This window comes from Parambassis ranga, chromosome 15 (assembly GCF_900634625.1).
Source record: "Parambassis ranga chromosome 15, fParRan2.1, whole genome shotgun sequence".
Classification (NCBI taxonomy): Eukaryota; Metazoa; Chordata; class Actinopteri; family Ambassidae; genus Parambassis; species Parambassis ranga.
In genome coordinates, this window is record NC_041035.1 from 19,911,970 (window position 1) to 19,937,484 (window position 25,515).

Consider the following 25,515-nt stretch of genomic DNA (forward strand, 5'->3'; position numbering starts at 1 on the left):
ATGACTAACCGCCCTCCCCCCCTCCACATGTGTTTCTGTTGTCAAAAACAAAGAAGCAAAAAAAAAAAAACAGGAGTATCACTCCAACCTTTTTCACCGTCTCAGCTGTTTTTGTGTCACTGCTGCCAAGATCATTAGGTTGAGAATTAACCACCTTTCTGTGTGACTATAGGCTGTAAAAAAAAAAATAATCAGGGATTAAAGTTTCCTTTCAGAGAGCAGGTAACACATTCACAACATACCCGCCACGCCCAAAACCCACATGCAAACAAGAGGCTTGTCTCAACACACCATCATCAGCCATCTCACGAATTACCTGAAGGAAGTTCTGGGAAAACGTAAATCTCTTATCTGCTGCGAAAACAACGTTCGAGTTTCAGAATGATTCAAGTGTCGGCCATGCTGGTTTCTTTTTAATCTCACCAACCCCACGAGCTTCAGATTAAAAACAACAACGCTGCACTAAGTGTCTTTTAAAACCTCTTTTTATTATTAAAAACAATCCAACACATGAATAAGAAAGAAACTGTACAGTCTATGACATGGAATTGCAGTTCTAGCATTACAATGCAACCTGTGTGTGAGTCAGGCACAGTTCTTTATGGCATATAGATCATCAGGTTGTTTTCACAATTTATAAATAAGTGGTGGTACTGATAATGCCAACAACATTTAAAACAAATAAAAGTCAAAGAAAAAAATAAAAGCAGTGATTGTTCCTTTACAATCTGAATTCCTCAAGTAAAAAGACGAAACAATATCACACACCCGCTGCAAAAGAAGCTCGTCCACACGTTCCTCCTGTTTTACATGTTCTCCATCTCTCTTTGCTGAAAGGACACAAAAAAAGTCATTAAATAAAGAAAACCGACAACAGAACCCTTTCAAAATAAAAGAGGAAGTGCATCTCACCTGAGCTTTGTTGTACCGCTGACTCCGCTTTCTGGCGAAGAACTACAAACAAACACAAAGACCATCAGACCCACGATTTAAATTCAAATTCTAACTCTTCATCTAAACTCATGATCCTCACCAGCACCAGCAGGCCGGCGACCACAGCCAGCACCACTACCACGATGACGGCGATGATTCCTCCAGACAGGTTCTTCATGGTGAAGGTCGGGGGCTCCTCGTCCACGTAGTACACCAGGATGTTCTCCATCTCCAGGTTCTGGGAGCCCACCTGGGGAGAAAACTTATCCTGGTTCTTGAACAGGGGCAGCACCTTCACCTGCAGAAGGAGGGAGAAAGAGGAGTCAGACACACAGACCTCCACCCATCTAGAGTCCTACAGTGAACACAGCATTAATTCCTACGTCTTTCTCCATGTAGTACGCCATGTTGCTCAGGTCGCTCTTGCGCTCTCCTTTGGCCTTCTTCACATCCACCACAATCAAGCGAGCTTCAGGGTCGTACTGCAGAAACCAGAGTCGACCGTTTTACACAAACCAGCGGTGCATTTAGGAGAAGTTGGAATTTACATGACTCGTACTCACCTCGACTTCCTGCACTAGGTCCTTGTTAAAGTTTTTGTAGCGTTTGTGAATAGCGTCGGCGATGGCACTGAAGCAGAAACAGCAACAAGTCAGAACGATGAAGCTCATGAAATGATTCTAAAAAGATAAAAATATACTCACGCCTTCAGGTTGGCAGCCGTCACAGGAGTGGTCACAGGTTTGTGTGTCAGCTGCAGACGGACCCAGCTGCAGGAAACGAACACAGAACACGTTTAGATGTCAAGTTTGGACCCTCGTACCGACCCTCCAAGCGCACCAACACACTTACAAAGTCTCCACCAGCTTGTCACACACGAGGTTCTTGTCTCCCTTGTCGGTTCGGCGGACGCCGGCGCTGTTGACGCACCAGCACTCCTCGGTGTTGTTGCACTGCTTGGCCTTGAATTTGCCGTCGTTCTCACACTGTGGGTCGTAGATGCCGTCGTTGTCCACGAAGGCGGACTCGTCGGGCTTTCCTCCGATGGTTCGGGTGCTCAGGCCCTTTTTGGCTCTGTACATCTCCGCCTTCATCAGGAAGCACTTAGGGATCACTGAGATAAACACACACACACACACACAGGTGAGGACAGAGCAGGAACACGGCTGCACCAAAAACACACAAATGTCCGTCACTTACATGTGCTGCAGTTCAGGGGCTGCTTCACACCTTCATCAACCATGACAAAACATGTGCATGGGGTTCCATCACAGGTGGCCCACTTCATAGTTTCACATGAACCTGCGTGGCAACAAACATGGGGTTAAATTTAACCCTTCTCTCTCTGTGTGTTAACAAACCCTCAAAATGAGTCACTTTGTTCAAAAAGTGCGCTCAGATTGGTGTCATGGCGGATCGACCGCGCTCTGCTTCCAGCAGGTTTATTCAACACCTGGGCGTTGGTTTCCCCCAAAGAGCGGGGACAAGTCCTCCCCTCCCCCACCCAGAAAAACCGAAGCACCGCCCGTGCTCCAACATCAGGCCCTCTGTCCTCCACTCAAGGCGAACAAAGTTCATTTAAACTACAAACAAATTCATCTTAAAATTATTAATTATTATTAAGTATTATTAAAAGTTTTTTTTCTTTACTCACAGCTTTGAGCGGAGGCGCCAGCCACGAAGGCAGCGAGGAAGACCACAATCCACATCTTCATCTTTAAAACGAATTCAACGACTTTAAAAGTGTGATTTAAAAAAAACAAAGCTCTTCTCCTTCTGTCTTCGTGTGTCTCTTTCTGTCCGTGCGTCCTCCTCAAAGGTCAGAACTGGAGTGAAGGGAGCCGTCGACGCACAAAGCAAAGCCTCCTTGTACTTCCGGACAGGTGTGTCCCGGTCCAACCTGTTCGTGGACAGAAACCGAGCACGCGCACAAAGGTGAGTGGGACTCACGAGCGCCTCCTGAGCAGAGCAAGGTGAGTGGCGGGAAAGTCCTGATAGTCTGAGTCTGACTGACGCGGGCAGGAGGATGTGGACTACACTTATAAAGAGAAGCGGTCTCATGACGTCAGGCTGATTTGCATAGCTCCGTGGCGCACCTTATCTTCCGGTATGACCATATTTGTGTGTCTCTCTCTTCCTTTCTCTCTCTGTTGACATATTTTCTGCTCTCACCTCTGATTTCTGTCATAGTTTGGACTTAAACGCAAGTTTTATGAAATAAAATCTCTCTGTCTCACACACACACACACACACACACACACACACACACACACACACACACACACACACACTACATTAGTGTAAAATGGCGTCTTATTCTATGCCTCTATAATTTAACGATATTGCCACCTAAAGGACGCTCTGATATAGTCCTCTATGAATGAATTATTTGCACATTTTATTCCATGATTGACTATTATTGTATTGATTATATATTGATTATATATTAGCACTGATCTGCTGAAGGATGCTGATTGGCTGCCTGAGTCCTCAGGTATATATACATGTATACAGGAGCTCTGCTGCTGCTGCTTGGATTGTGTGTTGATGCCGTAAAGTGTCTCAAGGTGTAAATTGACTAAAAAAAGTGGTGATTTTCTAGATTTTAAAAAAATCTAGAATTTAAATGATATGATAAAAATGTTTTGGCTCATATTATTCTTATTGTATGGGACAGGAAGTTCAGACTCCTTCCTAAAATCCTTGAATATGTTAGTGTTGCAGCTGCTTCTATTTATACACACCCATGTTGGGACAAGTGTTATAAATTACCTCATGCTAAAAATGCTAAAACATGTTGCCGCACATCATTTTAGACAGTTAGGATCGGACATTTAATGATGTTTATTCCCTTCTCTAATGTGCCAGGGTGTAAACAACACTGTTTTGTTTATTATGAGACTGACTGTGGGCTGATGACATCATCACTTCGGAGCAGGGGTGTAACAACAGAAACTGGACGTGTGGAAAAACAACGTTTGTGAGTCACTCTGCTGGATGACAGCGCTGACTCAGAGCCTCACAGGGTGATCCGTCTGAGATATTTCTGCTCCGATTCTCATCCATTAATCCACATCAATCATTATTGATCACATGGGCTGATCCTGATAGGAGACATTTCCCAAACAGAAAGAAGAGCTGGATGTTTTCAACACATGTGGAGCGACTGATAGTTTGGTGGCTTTAAAGTAAACAGTGATGTGTTTCCAGAGCAGACTTTCACCACGACTCTCACTGCGTCCTTTGAGCGTTCACACGCGTCCTTGTGTTTAAGGCGTACGGCGGGATTTGTCTTCATTTCATAAGTAAACAGAGCGATGGAAGGAAATGCGTGAGCTCACAGGAACATGTTCATACATGCATCAGATGTTTCACAGGGTAACATCTGTGGTTTCACAGGCTCCTCACAGGCTCGGTGTTTCACAACAGAAGGAATGTCTGTGTCTCACCTGTCCACTGTCTCTGTCTCTACACAGGTGTGTGAATGCCTCGCACACTGTCACACAATCACAGAGTCACAGTGTTTGTGGTGTGTGGTTGCTACACAGCACACGACACACTGCAGTGCAGACGGTGGAACATGTATGTGGAGCTGCAGTTTTGACCCAGATTCTTTCATTCTTACAGATTCTTCCTCCTGATCGGCCGTTTCTTGTTGCTGCTGTTTTAACGGATCCAATTTAATGGATTGTTACAAAGGTTTTTTCATAATAAAGTTCCGTCCATCAATCTTCAAGCAGTTATCCCGGGCTGGGTCCCAGGGGCACGCCCAGACTTCCCTCTCCCCTGACACCTCCTCCAGCTCCCCTGGGGGAGTCCCCAGGCGTCCCCCTCCCCACCGTGTCCTGGGTCATCCCCTGTTTTCTTAAAGCTAGTTTAGTTTTATGATTCATTGATTGATTGAAACTTTTTGTGCTAGAAAATAAGTTAGTTAATGAATTTTAGTTTGCTTTTTGTTTGTTTGTTGTACTTTTTGTTGTTTTTTTAACATAAGTGTATGAATAAATGGGTTAGGGTTAGCATTTCCTCACTGTTTTGTGGGCAGTCTCTTGCATATTTGTTGCTCATTGCTTCTGTTTAAATGTTAGTAAGTTTTTTTTTTCCAGATTCTGTCAGCTAGCAGCACTCAGGCGCCTTTTATGGCACATTCTACATGAAAGCAATAAAGGTAGAAGATGGAGGAGCCAGGACTTAGACTTTGAACTGTTTGGCGCCTCCTCCAGTCTGGATGAGTGCAGAACAGTGCAGTATAGACACACATACAGTAATGAGTAATACTCCTTTATGAGTGAAAGGTCAGCTGTAAGCAGAGAACACTGTTCCCCCCCTTTGTGGGACAAATAAAGGTTTTTTTTTTAATCCTAATCTTAGATCCGTACAGGACCCTGTCACCACATACTGCAATCTTTATGACGGGTCATGAAATGTTTCACAATCTGTGGCCTTCTTATCTCTGCAGTAGCTACTGCAGGAGGTCTGTTACTGTATGTGTGTCACATGCTGATAGTCAGCTGAATGAAGTGGAAGCCTGAGCCTTAAAGGACGTCAGAACCTGATCAGATTCTGTCGTGAATCAAAACAATGATTCGGTCACTTTAACAGGTCACATGATGATGTGGTTTCAGAGCTTTCTTAGTTTGAGTCACCTGGAGCACCGGGTCCATGCAGGGCTGTGTGCTGAGCCCCTTCATTAACTGCTTCTACACACACGACTTGTCCAAGCCCATTATTAAGGTTGTTGACGACACCACCGACGAGACCAGCTACAGAGAGAAGATCCTGCACATAACCTGTCTGTCAACAGCAGACCGTCTCTGTCTATGTCCAGCTCCTGCTCCCAACCAGGCCACAAACTATAAGTCGCACTGTTTTTCATCCTTTGGCTGGGTATGCGACCTACAGTCCGGACAATACGGTCATCTAAAACTGGAGTCTGTGTCCGATTCATCATTTAAACCGCATTTCCTGTCTCTCTCTGGTGTTTTTGTTTTATTCTGGCCTGGAGTCAGTTTAATCCAGCTCAGTCAGACTCTTCATCACTTTCTGTCAGTATCGGTACCCAGGCATCATCTTTGGCTCCCTCTTGCTGTGACATTTCACACATTCAGAGTTTGTCCCCAGAGATCACATCATATTTTCACTCTGCAGCTAAAGTCGGGCTGGCAGCTCATGAACAGACTCTCCCCACATATTTTCAAACTGATCTCTTCAACTGATACAGAGGAAAGATTACTGAAGGCTCCAAATCCTCTGCCCCTGGAGAACAGGTGAATGAAAATCACTTTTTTGCTCCTTTGTTTACAAGACGAGGACAAACGAAGGCCCTGAGGGCCGGGTACACTGCATTGTGCCTGAGCTGACACATAAGCAGGAGAATATGGGTGTTCCCCTTCCCAGAGGTTTAAGATGTCAGGGCTGTGCACAGTATGGTGTGGTGGGCTTTTGTCCCAGGTGGAGGTGGAGGAGGCAGAGCAGACAGGTGGAGAGGAGAAGAAATGAGGAGGCTGCTGGAGGACGGCGGCGGGTTCAGATAGACGAAGAGAAGGAGGGCGACCCAGAGGAGACGATCCAGAGGAGGCGATCCAGAGGAGGCGATCCAGAGGAGGCAACCCAGAGGAGACGATCCAGAGGAGGCAACCCAGAGGAGGCGATCCAGAGGAGGCAACCCAGACGAGGCGACCCAGACGAGGCGACCCAGAGGAGGCAACCCAGAGGAGGCGAGGAGACGGCGAATTCTCCACCACAGCAGAGCAGGAGACAGAAACATGAGGTGAGTGAAAACCTCTTTGTGGTCTTTATCACTGGTGGTCGGTTATAAAGATATTTCTCAGTTATGATGTTGTTTTAAGTGTTTTTATATTATAAGTACTTATATTATAAGTAAGTGGCTACATGTTAAAAGACCCATAAAAGAAACTTTTTTCCAGGATTTGCTCACTCTATGAAATAAAAGTGGCTACATGAAAGAAAGTTTCTTTTCCAAATAGAATAAGAGAAGATGTAAGTGATAGAGTTCATGGAGAGCCAAAGCTCCGTCCTTTCCAGCACCACAGAACATCTGATGTTGAATGTTTGATATTTGTCCATTTAAAAGTAAAAACCTACACACGCAACACAACAACTGCTGTATATGTGGCCTCGTCCCGACACAGACATGGTCTAAACTGTTATGACCTAAATGTGCAGAGGCTACAGCCATGTTGGTTATGGTGAGCATCGCTCTGCCACTTTCTTGACTTACAGCACAATGTTTACACAGACAAACATCATCTGTCATCTGCAACACTTAGCTTAGCTTAGGTTAGTTTAGCTTAGCTTAGCTTAAACAGGGAAACAGCTAAATCTCTGTCTAATCTACCTGAATGCATTAACAAATAATATTTAATGATCATAACCTGATTTTCAAACTGTCTTGATGGATGGAGTGATGAGGACTCCATCAGTGACGGAGGCTGGAGCCGTCATCGTGTGTCCTGACACTGCGGGCCCTCGGGGAGCTCCGTATGATTTACAGTAGACGTTTTATGTAATGCGAGTCTCGGCACTGGCTGTCCATCCTCTCCTGTCTCCTGAGACACTGACAATAGTCCTATATGGCTGGGAGGGAGTGCTGGCATTTAGGTGGTAACCCAAGCAGAACAAACACATTATTCCCATAATCCGGATTAACTCTTATTTTCAGACATTTCCTGTAAAAAAAAAAAAAAATGGTGGGGATTTAAAAACAGTCTCAGATGAATTTTAATTAATATTAATATTAATAATTTTATTTTAAGAGATAAGTTACTAAAAAGTCAAAATCCTGATTTCAGAATAACAGATTTCTCATTTATCTAAATTTATCTAAAGAAATAAAAAAAACCTTCAAAAACTCATGGTTTACTTTTCTAAGCTTAAAGTTATAGTGAGCAAAAACACACTACAAGACAAATTGACTTATATATAGATTATTTCAGCAACGAGGCCAGAAAGAGACACACTTTAAATAATTTAAATAAAGATATTAGAAATGGAAAGAACGCAGTTTAAACAAATGACAAACAACAGAGCAGACTCTGGGTGAGCTGAATGACAGTAAATGACCTCTTTGGGTGGATCTTCATGGAGAATCTGTGCTACACCAACCACAACAATAGACCCGGAACAATGGCTGCCATTGAACAATGGGTTTAAAGTAGGCCAAGGAGGTAAAAAAAAAAAAGGTAACACACACTCTGCAGTGAGGTCAAAGACGGCACGTTGTATTTTTAGGAACAGACTTTTTGTTTTTATAAGATAAAAAAGCACATTGATAGCATCTTGTCTTTCCAGGTGTTCACTCCTGTGGCTGTTGAGTCTGTGGGTCATGGCGGACCACTGCTGGGCAGGTATCTCATCTTTATATATAAACTGATCTGACACATTCAGAATCCATTTTTAAGCTCTCTCCATCTTTTCTTCTTTCCAGTTGTTGACCTGAGGGAATGTGAGGCAGCAGGCAGCAGGTGCCACCCTCACGCCGACTGCCTGAAGGTCCAAAACAACTTCACCTGCGTGTGCCGCATGGGCTACCAGGGCGACGGTCTGATGTGCAGCGACATCGACGAGTGTCTGACTGGACTGCACGGCTGTCACCAAAGAGCCCGCTGCAACAACACGCTCGGCAGCTACTTCTGCGTCTGCATCTCTGGATACGTTGGAGACGGCAACAATTGCCAGGACATTGACGAGTGTCAGAAGGACAACGGGGGTTGCCATGAAAACGCCCTCTGTACAAACACAGACGGGGGGCGTCAGTGCCAGTGTAGAGTTGGTTTCAGTGGCGACGGCTTCCAGTGCTCCGACATCAACGAGTGCACGAACCCAAGGACCTGCCACTGGAACGCCACCTGCACCAACAACCTCGGCTCTTACATTTGTACCTGCAACGCTGGCTATAAAGGCAACGGGAACTACCTGTGCCTGGACATAGACGAGTGCTCGGAGACTCCTCATGTGTGTGCTTCCTCGCTTGGCTATAAAGGCTGTAGAAACCTGCCCGGCACCTACCGCTGCACCTGCAACACCGGCTTCGAAAGCAACGGGCAGAGCTGCGTGGACATCAACGAATGTGCGAGCAACATCTGCAGTCTGTACGCAGACTGTGTAAACACCAGGGGGTCCTACCTGTGTACCTGCAAACGTGGGTTTGTGGGAAATGGGCTGACGTGTGCAGATATAAATGAATGCAACGAAGCCAATGAATGCAGCCCCAGTGCCTTCTGTATCAACCGGCTGGGCAGCTACGAGTGCTCCTGCCTGGAAGGCTTCGTCGGAGACGGACGAGTGTGCGACGACATCAATGAGTGTGCAAGACCAAACATCTGCCCTTCCACCACCACCTGCGTCAACACTCCCGGGTCGTACTACTGCGACTGCGGCAGAGGGTTCGTCTTTAATAACTCTAGGTGCTATGACGTGGATGAGTGTGCGGCAGGCCGCTGCAGCCCATATGCAAATTGCACGAACTCACCTGGATCCTTCAGCTGTCGGTGCATGTCAGGGTACAGGGGAGACGGCTTCACCTGTGCGGATGTTGATGAATGCTCGCTGGCCAGACAGTGCCACTCCACTGCCATTTGCACCAACCTTCCTGGCTCCTATAACTGCACTTGCCTAGTGGGTTATTCTGGAGATGGTGTGATCCAGTGCGCAGATATAAACGAGTGTCTGATGGATAACGGAGGTTGCAGAAATAAAGCCACGTGTGTCAACAACCAGGGCTCCTTCTTCTGCCTCTGCCAGACTGGCTTCATCTTGATTAACCGGACTATTTGTCAAGACATAAACGAGTGCCAGACTCTGAACAATCCATGTGGCGTGAATGAAGTGTGCAGAAACATCGACGGGTCCTACGAGTGTCCCTGTCAGGTCGGGTACTACCGCCCTGCCAGCAACATGAACTGTGTTGATATGGACGAGTGTAAAATCAGCCCATGCCACGTCAACGCCACATGTCTCAACACCATCGGGTCGTACACCTGCACCTGCAAACGTGGCTTCGTAGCAAACGGCACACTGTGTTTGGACATTGATGAGTGTTCGGTGGAGGGTACGTGCCACACACGGGCTACATGTAATAACTCCATAGGGGACTTCTCCTGCTCGTGTCAGCAGGGGTTCAAAGGTGACGGCTTCTCCTGTGATGATGTGGACGAGTGCGCCCTCTCTAACACCACCTGCCCCGCCTTCTCACAGTGCATCAACTCGCCTGGCGCTCACGTCTGCTCCTGTTTGAACGGCAGGGTGGCCTTCAACGACACCTGCGTGCCGGCCAGTCCGCTGTGTGAGCCTGCGTGCCACAATCACGGCCTGTGTCACCTTTCACCCACCGGATACCAGTGTGTTTGTGACCTGGGTTACACCGGTGACGGGCTGACTTGTTCTGACATCGATGAGTGCCAGAGGGAAAACATTTGTCCTGATAATGAGACTGAGTGTGTGAATGTGCCGGGATCGTTCTCCTGTGTCTGCAAGCAAGGCTTCAACCTCAACGGAACACAGTGCATCGGTAATACTATCTCATTTTTAAATCAGTCTTTGGAGTGTGATAAAGTAGTGTGGAAATAGATTAGATCATGTGACGTGTTTGGTCTTGTTCTTGTCAGTTTACTTTAAAATGAAACAAGTTCTCACAATGGGCCTCATTCACAAACTCTGCGTACAATCATTTGACGCACAAAGCCAGGATTCATCAATATGTTCTTACCCGAATTAGTTCTTGTAAACAAATTAAAAACTGCCTCAGACCATAGAGATGATGGACATATGCACAAATGAGGCGCTGACTGACTAAAAATAAAAGAAAATAATTTATTTTTTCTTTTTTTGCATCAACACGCTTGTCTCCTCATGTAACCGCTTCCTTCAATCATGAATCAACTCTAAGCAAGCAGCTTCCTTAAACAGAGAAATGGGGGCGGTAGTATGCTAAACACAAATTGCGTGCCTGTCAATGTAGGCTGCGTCTATATAAAATGTAAAAGTTAACTGGCCATACTCCCATGCTTTGTGCACAAAGTAAAAACATTTCCACTCACAGATCAGTGAATGAGGCCCCATGCCTTTAAACCAGGGGTCTCAAAGTAGCGGCCCGTGGGCCATTTGCGGCCTGCGAGCCAATATTTTGTGGCCCCCCATTTGACATTAAATTTTTTGTGTTCTCACACACACTTATTTGCTGAGGCTTGCCCTGTGCGTTTTATTTTTGTTATTAATCGCCCCGTCAGTATTTCTCTGATATTTAGTCTGAATTTTTCTTGAGGAGTGGCAGCCTCCGTTCCGCTCGGCGTGGCGTTTCTGTCTCTGCATGCTCACGCATTTTCTCCGCTGCAGAGGAGTTCTCAGTAGCTGCCCTCACTGTAAACAAGCTGCGCACACGCCTGACTCCTGGACATGTGTCTGTGTGAGGAGCCAGTGAACAACTTATTTTCATGTTAAAGCAGCTGGACATATTTTATTTAATTTCTAGCATAGAAATACTAGCAAGGTGTAGTGTTTGCAGGTACAGCAAATCACTCATTAAGGAATATGACATGCAGTTTATTTAGTAAACAATGTTTAGGTTTTAGTCTTAGTGAAACTGAGGGAAATTCAAGCCCAGGAAAATCGCTTATCAATTAATCGTTAATTCAATCGATAAGGTCATTCAACTAACAACTATTAAATTAATCAATAATTGCATCCCTATTCTGACCTGTTATTAATAAAGATTGAGATGATTGGACCAGTTGTACTTTCTTGGAATATTTGAAACCCTTTTTTTTAAATGCGGCCTTATTGCGGCCCAGCCTCACCCAGACTCCCAGCGGCCCCCCTGGGTAAGTTGAGTTTGAGACCCCTGCTTTAAACTAATTTAAAAGAGTTTCACTTTGATGCACATTCCACAAGTCCAACAGAAGTTCCTCTAATGAACACACCCAGACTAGGAGTCTAACGACATTGTATTGCCTAATAACTGTCTTTTCTTTCTCTCAATGCTCCAGATGTGGACGAATGTGAAACCGGGCAGCAGGACTGCAGTGAGTTCGCCCACTGTGTCAACACCAGGGGAAGCCATTCATGCTTCTGTCTGAGCGGGTTCACGGGAGACGGGAAGAACTGCTCCGGTAAGAATTTAAACTTATATGTGGACACCCTCATGTCCAGCCCATTAGTCATTAATAATGTCTGATGAAGGATGATAAAAACTAATCAATAATGCGAACAACCCTGTAAACATCCACCAGCTGCTTCCTTTGCACACCATAAAAGTGGAATCTCTTGTGAGCTTTCTTTTAGCACCATTTGGGGCTGTTTCCCTGACACTGTCCCATTTTGGATGACTTATAGACCTTGATGAGTGCCAAGTCCAAAATGGAGGATGCCATCCAGCTGCTGGCTGCACTAACACGCCAGGATCCTTCTCCTGCGTGTGTCCTCCTGGCATGCAGGGCGATGGTTTCGACTGCCAGGATGTGAACGAGTGTGAGGAGAACTCCACCCTGCCGCACAACTGCAGTGCCCAGGCTCTCTGCCACAACACCGATGGGTCCTACCTCTGCCGGTGCCAGGACGGTTACCAGGGCGACGGCTTTGTTTGTGAGGATGTGGATGAATGCGCGCTGGACACCAGCTGTGGCAGAAACATGACGTGCAGCAACGCCCCTGGTTCATACACCTGCTCATGCATCTTGGAGGTGGTGTACGACCGTGGCACATGTGTGAGTGAGGCCACCTGCCTGAACGCCAGTAGCAGCTGCCACCCACTCGCCGAGTGCCGCTCTGAGAAGGGTTCCTTCTACTGTGGATGCAGTGATGGTTATGGAGGAACTGGGACTGACTGCAGGGACGTGGACGAATGCAGCCCATCACATGATCAGGTCTGTCCTGACTTCTCGCACTGCCTCAACACAAATGGGTCCTACGTCTGCACCTGTTGGAGCGGTTTTCAATCCAACGGGACACACTGTGAGGACATAGATGAGTGTGAGACGGGGAACTTCACCTGCCCCGACAACAGCACCTGTACCAACTTAGAGGGGAACTACACCTGTACCTGTGACCCGGGCTTCACAGGAAACGGCTCCCTCTGCGTGGACGTAAACGAGTGCTCCCTGGGCCTGATCCAGTGCCCTCAGTTCTCCGACTGCTTCAACACAATCGGCTCTTCTGTGTGTGAGTGCTGGGAAGGTTACCACGGCAACAGCACTACCTGCGAGGATATCGATGAATGCCTGGACAACTCCACCTGCCCGGAGCATGGCGCATGTCTCAACACTAACGGGAGCTACCTGTGTGTGTGTGACACAGGTTTTTCCAGCCTTGGCAACTTGTGTGTGGACGTGGATGAATGCAGCGGCCCTGGGGAGCTTTGTACCAACGGGACATGTATGAACACAGTCGGCTCGTATTACTGTCAGTGTGTTAAGGGATTCTGGAGCAACGGGACGGAGTGCGTGGATGTGGATGAATGCTCTGGATCCCTCGACTCCTCGGTGTGTCAGCCTCATTCCACATGTGTAAACATCCTGGGGTCGTACCGGTGTCCCTGTGATGGCGGCTTTATTCTGAACGGAACACACTGTCAGGATGTGGATGAGTGTATTGACCGAGGTGGTCCTCCATGCCCCCAGCACTCCTTGTGTAACAACACAGTGGGCTCCTTCCTCTGTCTGTGCTTGCCTGGGTTCCAGCCCATTAGTCTGGGCTGTCAGGATATTGATGAATGCAGGGACAACACCACCTGCCGCTCTGACCAGGTGTGCACAAACCTTCCTGGATCCTACACATGCTCTTGCCCTCTCGGGTATCACGAGGAGAATCAGGCGTGCGTTGACACCAACGAATGCCTGAATCCGCCCTGCCATCCGTTGGCGCGCTGCTGGAACACACCCGGCTCCTTTTCGTGCCACTGCCGCACCGGCTTCGCTGGAAACGGCTCCTGGTGCGAAGACGTGGATGAGTGTGTCGCCCTGACCACGCCGTGCCACTCTCTCGCTCACTGTTACAACACCCCAGGGTCGTTTGTGTGTCAGTGTAAGCCTGGCTTCATGAGACTGGGGCCGCTTTGTGTAGACATTGATGAATGTGAGCAGGCTAACGGGGGGTGTGATGCTGCTGCCACCTGCATCAACCTCATAGGAACCTTCAGATGCTCATGCAATGACGGCTGGAACGCCACCAGGAGTAACGGTCATGGAAAAGGAGGATGTGTAGACGTGGATGAGTGTGTGTCTCCCATGCCCTGTCCAGACCATTCCTCCTGCACCAACTTACCAGGGTCGTACACCTGCTCCTGTCGAGGCCGCAATGACGCAGCCTGCAGCAGGATGGCTCAGATGGGTTGGCTTTACCTTTCTTAATGACGCACAGTGACCCCATGAAACTGCTGGGGAAGGGGGGGGTTGTATGTTTCCTCTGGTTGGTCACAATCAATAGAGGCAGAGCGCAGGGTTTCTGCTAATGGTAGAGACATGTTAGCAATCAGTTCACATCCAATCAGAATCGAGACATTTTCCAGTTTGACCAGCAGACAACAAAGAAATAAAAAAAGACTCTGATACAAACAAACGAAATTAAGTCACACAGCAGCTGATGCAGGAGGAACATATGATTGAAAACGTACACTACCGTTGTCTAAAAAAACATTTTTTTCCAATAAGGATAACATTAAAGTAATCAGACTACAGTCTATTGTTGTAAATGACTATTCTAGTTATTAAAGGCTGATTTTTAATGGAATATATACAAAGGTATGCAGAGGCCCTTTCCCAGCAGCCATCACTCCTGTGTTCTAATGCTACATTGTGTTAGCTAATTGTGTTAAAAAGGCTAATTGATGATTAGAAAACTCCTGTGAAATGATGATAGCACAGCTGAACTGAGAAGCTGTAGAACTGGTGACCACACTTTGGAACAGCAGTGTACATCAGTCATATACAGGAGGGGACAACCCTTACATTATTTGACATGAACTGTAGCCGTCCTTCATTCGCAGCTGATTAACTCTTTGTCCTCTAACCACAGAAAGCACTCTGTACCCCTATGGAGAGCAGACCGGAGATAAACAAGTCCAGATAGACTCAGAGGATGGGAATTCTCCATACATCTCACCGCCTGTGGGCTTCCCTTTTATGGGGAAACTGTATGACAGGGTCTATGTGAGTCTCAGAATTCCATAATAAATCAAATGTTCTTGTTAGTGAGCAGTGATACTCGCAGCTAAAATAGTTTATATTCTCCTCTCAGGTCTCTGATAACGGCCTCGTCCAGTTTCAGTCCGTCACTGAGAACGAGCAGTACCTGCTCCCGGCTCCTTTCGCCAGCGGCTTCCCCAGCGACATGAACCTGTCTCTGTTGGCAGTGTTCTGGGATGACGCTGACCTCACTCAAGGGAACGGGAAGCTGCATTATCAGGTTAGAGGTCACATGCATGTGAATGAAGGTTTTTAATATGTAGCCTGTGCTTTAAATTTGTTTTTCGAATCCTTCAGGAGTACCATAGACGTGACGTGACAGACGTCTACTCCCAGATAGTGTTCAATCGCACAGCACAGGAAGTCACAGAGTTTCAGCGTCTGAAGAGCAAATCCTCCTTTAACCCTGCCTGGATTCTTAAGATCACCTGGGAGAACGCGATGCCCGTCTCCTACCAGAAGATCAACATGTCAGAGGTCAACTTTTTCTGTTTGTTTCACAGTTTTAAACATGTCTCCTTCAAATTTCATGTAGTAAATCATTTTCCAGTTATCTCTGACTGAGGATCTCCCTCCTCTTACTAAGATATTCCAGTAAAAGGTGTCACATTGTAGGCAGTGTTGCTGGTCGCTCGTCCTACCTTAAATGCTTTTGTTGTGTGAAATCTGAGCTCTCTTCACTCTCAGCTGAAAGAAAGCAGGCTTTCATTCAGGATTCCTGGAACACTTGTGAAACATTTTCTTTCACTCTGGTGCCACCTTGGGGTGGCAGCAGCCACAGAAGGATTGAATCGAGAGATCTGCTGCCACCTGTCAGTGTCATCTTTGCACTCTGTGCACAGCAATACTGTGATATTAACCTGCATAAGAGCATACTCAGAATAAGACACTGCCATGAAAACAGCTGTCATGGGAATTGTTGGTGGAAACTAACACACCTACCTCACGGCGTCTGTTTCAACTACAAGTGTACATCACAGGTTTATTCAGATTATGTTGATGAAGATTCTCAGTCATCCAGGTCATCATACGTAGAGAAGATTGAAGCAAGGCGCCTGGACTTGTAGAGTTTTCTAGAAGACGTTTCGCTGCTCATCCAAGCAGCTTCATCAGTTCTAACTGTGCCAGAACATCACAGTTAGAACTGATGAAGCTGCTTGGATGAGCAGCGAAACGTCTTCTAGGAAACTCTACAAGTCCAGACGCCTTGCTTCAATCTTCTCTACGTATTCAGATTATGCCGGCTAATCTGTATTTCCTGAGGAATATAGGAATAGTCATGCAGCTGTAGAGCACGTAACGTGCTAAGAGCTGTACAAAAACTGAACTACAGAACATGAAAAACAGTGTGTTTATATCTAAATAAAGGGGGATTGGAGTTGTTAATACTTCCATCCACTAGGTGGCACCTAAGGCTTGTGTTCCACCTGTGAGTCAGGCATATGTGTCAAGAGAGTAAGAGCAGAAGGATACACTCCAAGTGTTATGACAGAGATTAACTATAATCTGAGCCTGCTCAGAACTATTAAAAAAAACACCAGAAAAGTGATTGATCATGATTCATCTCTCGTATTTTCAGACTAACACTTTCCAGTGTATCCTGACCACTGATGGAGAAAACTCCTTTGCCCTCCTGCGATACGGGGACATGAACTGGGGTCCTGGTCAGAGGCAGTACCATGACGCTCTGATTGGCTACTCAAATGGAGCAGTCTCCGTCAAGGAGAGCACCGTCCCTCCAGAAAACCTTTTCGGGCCTGCAGGCAGATACAGGCCCCATCAGGTGAAAGGGACCATGGGTAAGTTAGGCCAGCTGGTGTACAATTTGACAGGACCAGGAAGGTCAGACGTGGATCCCGGAATCATGTGCCAGTTGTGGGCAGTGAAGGAGCCTGACCCAGCTGTGTGGATGAAGGGGCTGTCCTCCTGTCCCTGCACCCGCACCCAGGCTCTGGAGGACGTGTCGTTTCTGCAGGACAATGCCGATCCGGGTCCGGTGCCGAAGAAGCTGAGGGGTCAGCGTTGGGGGGGCGCAGCAGGGCAACCCTTCCGGTCACTCCTGGCAAACAAGTACAGATCAGGGAAGAGGTGTGTGTATGATCCAGAGGGTCCGCTGCTAGCTGGATACAACGAACGCTACTTCTCTGTCGACAGCATCCAGACACATATCGGTAATATATACGTGTCTGCATTTTTAATACAACGAAATCAGTATCTGATGAAGCTTCTTGCCACAGACGGAGACCTCCTGCCGTTCCAGTGGTGCTGCATCGACTCTCCTCTGTGCCACCTTTACCTCAACAAGAGGCCCCTGGACCGTTGCCAAGGTTACAGTTGGACCAGCCCCGACAGCTCCACCGGCTCCAAGAAGGGGACACAGGGTGTAGGTGAGTGACTCCTCCAGATAAACACAAATGAACTTTAATTCAGTACAGTATGATGACCGCACTGTGCCATAAACCGACAGGCATGGTTTACGGCAGCCTCCATTTCATCACCTTCGATGGCACAATGTACTCCTTCAAGGACCTGGGAGACTTCGTGATAATGCGACTCTCATCTGCCACTGGCTCGAATATCTTCACCCTGCAAGGACAAATGGGCAAACTGCAGCACACAGGCACAAGGGGGATCATCGAAGTCCCAGTGGTGGTGCGCGTGGCCGCCTTCTACCAAGGCATCGGCAAGGTCAGGATGTGACAGACAGGCTGCGTGTGCTCTTACTTTCTGAGCTTCTAGCCTGACAAAATTAACCCTAACTGGCAGGACAGGGAACCAGAAACATGGAGGTTGATCATAGTGGCTAGGTGTCCACTAACTTTTGAATAAATAGCAACTTTTATTTTATAACTAACAGTTTATTTTAAAACTTCTGCAGATAAACTGAACCTCACTGTGTTCTTCATGTATTGTTTTCAGATTGAATGGAGGTGTTCGGAGGACAACACTACACTGCGGCTTTTTGTGGATGATGTAGAAATCCAAGTCACAGTTGGTAATGATCACCACACACACAAAAACTTGATGTACCAAAGATGGTTAAAAACAGAGCAGTCACTTCCTGTATGTGTGTCACATGGTCTTTATCACTCTCCTATGGGATTGCCAAGTATATTTCATTCCATATTGTCATGCATAATGCATGTCAGTCTTCATCAGTGCTGTCCTTTCAGGAGTCATGGACCTGGATCAGAAGGACTTTGCTGTGCGCTGCACTTCAGCGGGTCGCTGTGCAGCAGTGTACGCCGGCGGTCTGAATGTGGTGGTGTGGCGAACTGAGGGCTACAATCAGCTGGCGGCCATGGTGGAGGTTCCTCAGACCTTCTACAACCGCACCGTGGGGCTGCTGGGTCTTTGGAGCTCCAACAGCTCTGATGACTTCCTCATGTCTGATGGCAAGATCCTCCCATCGGAGGACCTGAACGCCCCCACAGAGGAGGCACTACGAGCGTTCGGAATGTCCTGTGAGTAAAACTTTAAGACCCAGCATATCACAGCAGTTTTCACTGCGACTATTAAACTTATTTACATACGCAGCAGGCAGCTCTGCTTTAAACCTGCCAGACACACAATAACTAGCAGACAGAATTAGCAACTAGCCAGAGAAGACAGTGTTTTAGGTGTCATCTCTGTACAGTCAGTTCCGGTACAGCCCAGTGTGAGATGATCTGCACAGTTTATATCTAAATGTGTCTATATGTGTGTTTCCAGGGTCAGTCCCACACCCAGAGAGCCTCTTGTTCTCTTCTCCTCCACTTGCTCCACTGAAGTCTGTCTCCACCCAGAACCTGCTGGAAAGCTCCAGCCCTGAGCGGGTGGAGGAGGTGAGGCGAACCTGTAAAGGCAGCATGCAGTGCGTCCACGACACCCTGGCATCGGGTAGCTCCGGCCTGGGCCTGCAGACACTGGATGCCCAGTCGCAGTACGAAAAGATGGCCGAGATCTTTGGTACGCCGCCCGTTCATCCATCTGAAAACGACTTGAGTGCTTTGATCGTTGTGTTGATGGTGTTTTTCTTTGTGGTCCGGCAGGTAACATGCCTCCCATAGTGACCGAGCCCACAGTGATCTATGGGAAAGTCAACTCTCAGGTCAGCATTCAGATTCTTGCTGAAGACCCCAACAAAGATGCCATCACCTACTCACTGCTCTCACCCAAGCCTCCACAGACGTCTGTCGGCAGCGGTGAGATACTCAAATCCTCCATCCGTCACTCATGTTACTGTTGACATTGATTAGTGAGACGGAGAGGATGATGACAGCAGAGCTGAGTCAGTGGATGGGTCACACACCGAGAAGCACGCACATGCACAGAGTGCACGAAAGACTGTCAGAAAAAACACAACCGTATGACCCTGTGTGACCGATGAGTTCCAGGGCTGTACAGACTCTCGTTGCTCTCCCCTGCAGGTGGCGGCTACCTGACGTGGATGCCTCTCAACACCCAGCCCGTCCAGCTGACCATCAAGGTCAGTGACAAATTCACCAGCTCCCTGTTCAGCCCTGTCCTGCGAGTCTGCAGCTGCTTAAACGGAGGAACCTGCCAGTATGACAGTATTGTCGAAAACCACCAGAAAGGAAGGTTTCAGGTAACAGAAGTTCAGACGGGCTGCAAGGTGAGACTAAAAATGCCACTAGGTGTTACGGGTCTTTCTTTCTTTCTTGTACCTCAGGTGGTGGGGTGTCTGTGCCCAAAGGGCTTCAGCGGGAAGTTCTGTGGGAACACCACAAACGTGTGTCTTGGTAAACCCTGTTTCCGAGGGGTGTCGTGCCAGTCAAGGCCACAGCCGGACGGCTTCACCTGCGGAGAGTGTCCTGACAGCACTGTCTCCAACAGAAAAGAGGGATACAAGTGTTTTGAACGCGGTCTGTTGGCTTCTGAAGATTTATTTTATTTACATATAAACATCATCGCTCACCTCACTGCGGTGTCTCTGTCTCAGACATGTGCCTGCCTCCGTTTCCCTTCCCCTGCCACAAAGACGCAGAATGCCGCAGCACCAAAAACAGCTACACCTGCACATGTAAGCCCGGCTTCACAGGAAACGGATTCAACTGCACAGGTACTGAACGCCAGCGTGTGGATGACATCACATCACAGCGACTTGTTTAATAACTGTCTTTGTTTGTTGTTGTTGTAGATACAGACGAGTGCGCCGGGCTCATGGCCTGTCAGAACGCAAAATATGAGTGTAAGAACAAGCCGGGTTCCTTTGAATGCCTCTGCAGATACCACAACACTAAGGACACTGAAGGATGTGGTATGTACATTTTGTTATATTTGTGTAACTGCTCTTTACAATCCGATAGCAACCAATTAGTTCGGCAGTTTCGCATTAAAACGAAGAATATGAATCGTCTGTGGAAGCTATAAAACGCTAAAAACATCAGCCAATCCTCCGGGTGGACCCTGTGTGGAGTATTGGCTGGTGGTCACTCTCTTCCTGCTCTGCACGCACCAGAGAGGTACGTGCATGATGGCCGAAGTCACAGACCGCTGGCTTCAGGTAATGCACGTCCATGTGATTGGAGGCATTGTGGCGTTCGGGGTGAGCTCCGAGAGAAAGGGGCGTGTGTTTACTTTCAAAATCTGGCTGACTCTCACTGAGTTTTCAAAACCTCCTACCCTACCTTTAAGCATTTAGCCAGTGAGGGAGTCCTGCAGCTCTTACTTCGTGATGTAACACGACTGATTGTACAATGTAAATGGCAATGGAGCTAAAGCAGAGCCCTGTGGTGCCCCAGACACCGCAGTGATTAGTTTTACTGAAGCTCCAGTGAAGTTATTCACTATCAACCGTTTGATGATACGATAAAGACGCCGTAACTATGAAATAGAGGGATGAAACAAACAAAAGTGTGTGATGTATTTTACTGTGCAGCATCACTTCGTACATCACTCTGCCGTAAAGCGCTGGTTCAACAACTGCGCTTGTGAAAACTGTAATTATTTATATTTATATCTGATGTGCTTCTCTGCAGGTGACTCTCCCAACCCTCCAGGTAAGAACGGACATATGTTCATCCTTCTTTAGCTTAGCTCATCTCCTCTTGTTACCATGGCAAACAGGCCCATTGATGGTAAGATGCTGCTGTTCTGTGTTGGTAGGGTTTAACCTGTTTAACATCTCCCTGGGATGGAGGAAGAACAAAGCCGACGGACTCAAACAGGTGTGTCTGTCTGCATGTGTGTGATAACACATTCATTAGTAGCAGTAATTAAAGCAAACACTTGAGCGCACAGTGATGACGTTTCTCTTCCTCAGCTGGAAGACATTTTAAAGCAGGGCTTCACCAACAAATTCTACAACATCAGTAAGAAAGATGGCGGAGCGGGATCCAACTCAGATTTGGATGAATATCGAGTCGGCGTCTCCAGCGACACGCCGCACTGGTACATCAGAGACTATCTGGCCAGAGTCAGCGGACACTACGAAATCAGCGAAGTGGCAGTTGATGGTAAAACACCGTTTAATTTTAAACATGACATGGAGATTGGTCTGTACACCTTTGAAGCTGGTTGTGATACATTACTAGAAAAGGTGCCTTGCTCAAGGGCACAAGGTTCCTACACAGTCTGTCCTCACATATAGAGACCGGGTCAGAGTCTCTTTGCATCATATCAACTCTGTGCTCACAGATCTGGACGAGTGTAAGGCCAAGGAGGCGGCGTGTGTCTACCCCGCCGTCTGTGCCAACACCTACGGCGGTTACAGATGTGTGTGCAACAGCACCGACGTGGATGAAACCCAGTCCTGTGTAATAGGTGAGCTTACTCATGGTTTGCTTTTTTAAGCCTCCTCCCCAGGTGTACCTGACTCTTTTTGTCCTGACTGGTCCCTTTCAGACAGAGGCAAAGTGAGTGAGACGGAGGTGGACCTGGTTCTGGGTCTGGTTCTGGGCATTGGTATCCCTCTGCTCTTGCTGCTGCTCCTGGCTGCACTAGCCTGCTGCTGCTGCCGCAAGAAGACGGTTACTGGAGAGTGAGTGACATGAGCATTTCATTAGCACCAGCAGAGAACCATGCTACGACTCTTATATGTAAAACAGAGGATAGCAGAACAGTGGCTGCACCAGCCTTCAGGCAGGACTCAGAAATTCTAAAAGAACGGGAGCTTTATTGAAAATAAAGCCAGAGGAAAGTCTAACAAGTCCCAAAATCCAAAACACCTAAACCACATGGGAGGAAACACAAATGGAGACAACAAGCATGGCCGCCCCATCACAGGCCACTACAACTATCATGAATACACATAAAACATGTCTGTAGGTGGGTCAGAGGTGGGGCTCACTGCAGGCCATCACAGAATATACTGCTGCAGAGAACGAACACACACACACACAGTATTTCAGCTACAGTAGTTTAGAAGCTTCTGCCCAGAGACAAGGCTTTAAATCCTGTCTGCTGTTGTGCTGCTGCAGCACCTTCTGGCTCCAATTTAACTTCTCAGCTGGAGGAGCAGCACCTCCCACTCTCTTACTATATTAAACAAAAACACTTCCTACTAACAGCTTTGGTCTCAGTTATGAAACCACACTTGGGTAACAGAAGAAAATTCACAGATACAATGTAAAGTTAAGGCACACTTAAAACACGTCAGTCAGATCAGGAGTGTTCTCTTTCAGAATAAAAGGCTGAAAAACACCAAGCAAGCAGCTGAGAATGAAAGTTATTCAGTTTTACAGGTTTCAGGTCGAAATTTGAATTAAAAAGAACGTTTTTAAATGACAGAACAAATGAAGTGTAAAGTTTAGACTCAGAGAAACAAACTCAAGGCTGACATGTCCGAAAAAAAGAGCTTTAACTCAAAGGCCAAAAAATGACACACATACAAAAACCCTCAGATCCAAACAGCAAAACCAACAAAACACAAACACAAGATGACACAAAACATCATGACAGGAACAAACCTGAGTGAAACGCAGGAGCCACACAGAGAGCAGGTGAGGAGGCACAGGTGGAAGTGATCAGGGAGGGAAAACAGGAGGAAGACAGACAGAGACGCACAAGGAAGCCTGAACTTCAAAATAAAACAGGAAGTCGAAGTCGGACTAAACATGAACTAAACCAACAAGACTGAGTTTATTAACAGAAATATAAATAAATTAAGCATTTGCTTTTAGGCATTTATGATGCTCTCTGTGAAACTTGAGCAAGATATTTTCCATTAAAATTCACAATTATTCATCCAGGTTCCTCCTGGAATCTGTCATGTAGGAGGCATTTTAACCTTTATATATTATTTAAGGTCCAGAATGTGACCCATAGTTACACATAAATACAGGAGCTGCTGTTTGCTCAGGTTTAAATGTAATCTTAATGAGATAATTGCACCACAGGAAATGATGAAGATGCATGTATCAAACAACATTAGTCGAAAATTAACAGCATAAATTCTGTCTCCGAGAGCGAGTGTGTTCATGAGTGTGGGCATCATGATGTGTCCTGAGCACCCAGCCTCTGTGTGTGTGTGTGTGTGCAGATGTATAGCATCTGGATCAGGGCCATAGAGACACATAATCCCCATGATGACTGGCCTGCTTTTTCTCTGCCCTGAGTGAAGCAGACCCTATGGATATAATGGCAGAGCGGGGCCCTTTGCCAGCATTATGGGATTACATCATTAAATTAGTCTGCATAAGCAAAAGCCCACGAAGTGCTGTTGTCAGACAGAGATACTTGGATTGTATAGCATGATTTAATGATGCTTAAGGACCCAGATGTGTGTGAGCAGCCAGGGTTTTATTTATGTTTCCAGCATATCAGAGCACTATGTCTAATTTCAGGGCAGACAGAGGGACTGCAGGTCTGCAGGATCGGGTTTTAGATACCTCATTAACAGGGTGGGTTTTTACATACTCGTGCAGAGACTGTAGAACGATACACAACCCAACATCTGAACTGCAGATCTGACGAACACACAGTGTGGAGGAGCGTCTGGTGTGTGTGTGTGTGTGTTTCATGTTTTTAATCAGCCTTAGCCCCAGATTTCAGACTCTTTCAACACTATCTGGGGCTACAGCCTGCATGAATATGCATAAATCACTGAGTATTCCACAACAACTGCTGCCCAGCCAAACATTTCCATAAATCTGCCTCAAAATATTGTCTCCTGTTTGGAGAAATGTGCAGCAGCAGCAGCCAGGATTTTACTGAAGACAGCACAGAAATACTGATTCCTACACATCCTGGAAATTACTGGGAAATAATCCGATTATTTCTGAATTCATTTCTAAATTAGCTGCTCCAAAGAGATGCTTAGGGACCAGGTGGTGTTTGAACAAGCTTTTGAACGCACCACACTCAAAATGGCCTCATGCTGCATGACGTCACAGATATGTTCCAACACTCAGATTATTGTTGTAACTCTTGGGTTCTTCTCACCTTCTCCTTTTTACATTTCCTGTTTTGCTTTATCCTGATTGGCTCCTGTGTTTCCCCCCCCACCCCCAGCCTCCCCCACTTGTTGCCTGACTACATCCAGGAGCAGTACAACCCTCCACCCTTCAACTACTCGGACCCGGCCCTGCACTACATGACCCACTGCAGCCCGCGGATCATAGACAACATCGCGCCCCGGCAGCGCCTCAGATAGCGCTCAGCGCCTCAGAGACGCACACAAGTTTACGGACACAATGCAAGCACTTTTGGAGCCACTGTGTATGTTTTATAATGACAAGATGGATGGCTCTTATTTATATTGTAACTAACAAGTCATTAAGGCTGAGTGACTTTTAAAGTCCATTATTTCAGTCCTCTCCGCTGACTGATGGACCTGTCAGCTTTTTTTTCCCTCTGCCTGGACGACAGTTTACGGTCTGACCAAGCACAACCCGACAATCTCTTGGCCGGAGACGTGGATGGAAAGAAAACCACTGCAGAGGTCTTCTGCTTCCAGCTGACACCGGGCCAGCTAGCAGCATTAGCATTTGACAGAATACCTGGACTGCCCTCTGCTCATCATTATCTCTGGGTATCAGGTTCACTGCGGTTCAGTGATGTGACATTATTCGGAAAATCAGCATCACTCGTCTTTATAGAAGTCTTGTTTTTCAATCCATAAACATTAGATGTCACTAAAAATTCACTCATTTACTAAATCTGGAGTGTGTTAATAAGGCAGAATGTGTTATAAATACTTAAAGTTATAAAGTTATAATACTTACATTTTTCAAACTTTCATCCAGGAGGCAGCAGCTACAAGATCCTGAAACTAGCAGTCGTTCACCTAGAGGGCGCTGTGAGACAGGCCACTGTAAATAAGAGTATATGGAGATCATCATTTACCTATATATATATATATATGTATATATATATATATATATATATATGTATATATATATATATATATATATATATATATATATGTATATATATATATATATAT

At 46.7% G+C, this 25,515-nt stretch overlaps 2 protein-coding genes across 2 annotated transcripts; one reads left to right on the top strand and one right to left on the bottom strand.

Moving 5' to 3' along the window:
• Positions 1-467: 467 nt before the first annotated feature.
• epcam (epithelial cell adhesion molecule) lies at positions 468-2,959 on the bottom strand. The gene is made up of 9 exons (XM_028424235.1): positions 2,588-2,959; positions 2,134-2,235; positions 1,786-2,047; positions 1,638-1,703; positions 1,497-1,563; positions 1,317-1,415; positions 1,034-1,231; positions 913-954; positions 468-830 (listed from the first exon to the last, which is right to left on the bottom strand). The coding sequence occupies exons 1-9, from the start codon at positions 2,646-2,648 to the stop codon at positions 807-809; spliced, it is 921 nt and encodes a 306-aa protein (XP_028280036.1). The 5' UTR covers positions 2,649-2,959; the 3' UTR covers positions 468-806.
• Positions 2,960-15,569: 12,610 nt separating this feature from the next.
• Positions 15,570-24,751, top strand: LOC114447663 (mucin-like protein). Its single transcript, XM_028424053.1, has 18 exons — positions 15,570-15,605; positions 16,708-17,299; positions 17,366-17,515; positions 17,596-17,816; positions 18,048-18,123; positions 18,302-18,592; positions 18,840-19,076; positions 19,160-19,312; positions 19,538-19,716; positions 19,801-19,993; positions 20,071-20,190; positions 20,269-20,388; positions 21,110-21,130; positions 21,237-21,298; positions 21,394-21,586; positions 21,768-21,893; positions 21,975-22,110; positions 24,582-24,751. The coding sequence occupies exons 1-18, from the start codon at positions 15,570-15,572 to the stop codon at positions 24,721-24,723; spliced, it is 3,048 nt and encodes a 1,015-aa protein (XP_028279854.1). The 3' UTR covers positions 24,724-24,751.
• The last annotated feature ends 764 nt before the right edge of the window (positions 24,752-25,515 follow it).

Excerpts from the sequence above, each read along its gene's own strand:
- epcam (XM_028424235.1), bottom strand. The coding sequence starts at position 2,648 with ATGAAGATGTGGATTGTGGTCTTCCTCGCTGCCTTCGTGGCTGGCGCC. Across the intron at positions 2,048-2,133 it reads GCCCCTGAACTGCAGCACAT|TGATCCCTAAGTGCTTCCTG; the intron begins GTAAGTGACGGA and ends TGTTTATCTCAG. Across the intron at positions 1,416-1,496 it reads ACCTAGTGCAGGAAGTCGAG|TACGACCCTGAAGCTCGCTT; the intron begins GTGAGTACGAGT and ends TGGTTTCTGCAG.
- LOC114447663 (XM_028424053.1), top strand. The coding sequence starts at position 15,570 with ATGCCCGTCTCCTACCAGAAGATCAACATGTCAGAG. Across the intron at positions 17,300-17,365 it reads CAGCATCCAGACACATATCG|ACGGAGACCTCCTGCCGTTC; the intron begins GTAATATATACG and ends TTCTTGCCACAG. Across the intron at positions 20,191-20,268 it reads AAACGGATTCAACTGCACAG|ATACAGACGAGTGCGCCGGG; the intron begins GTACTGAACGCC and ends TTGTTGTTGTAG.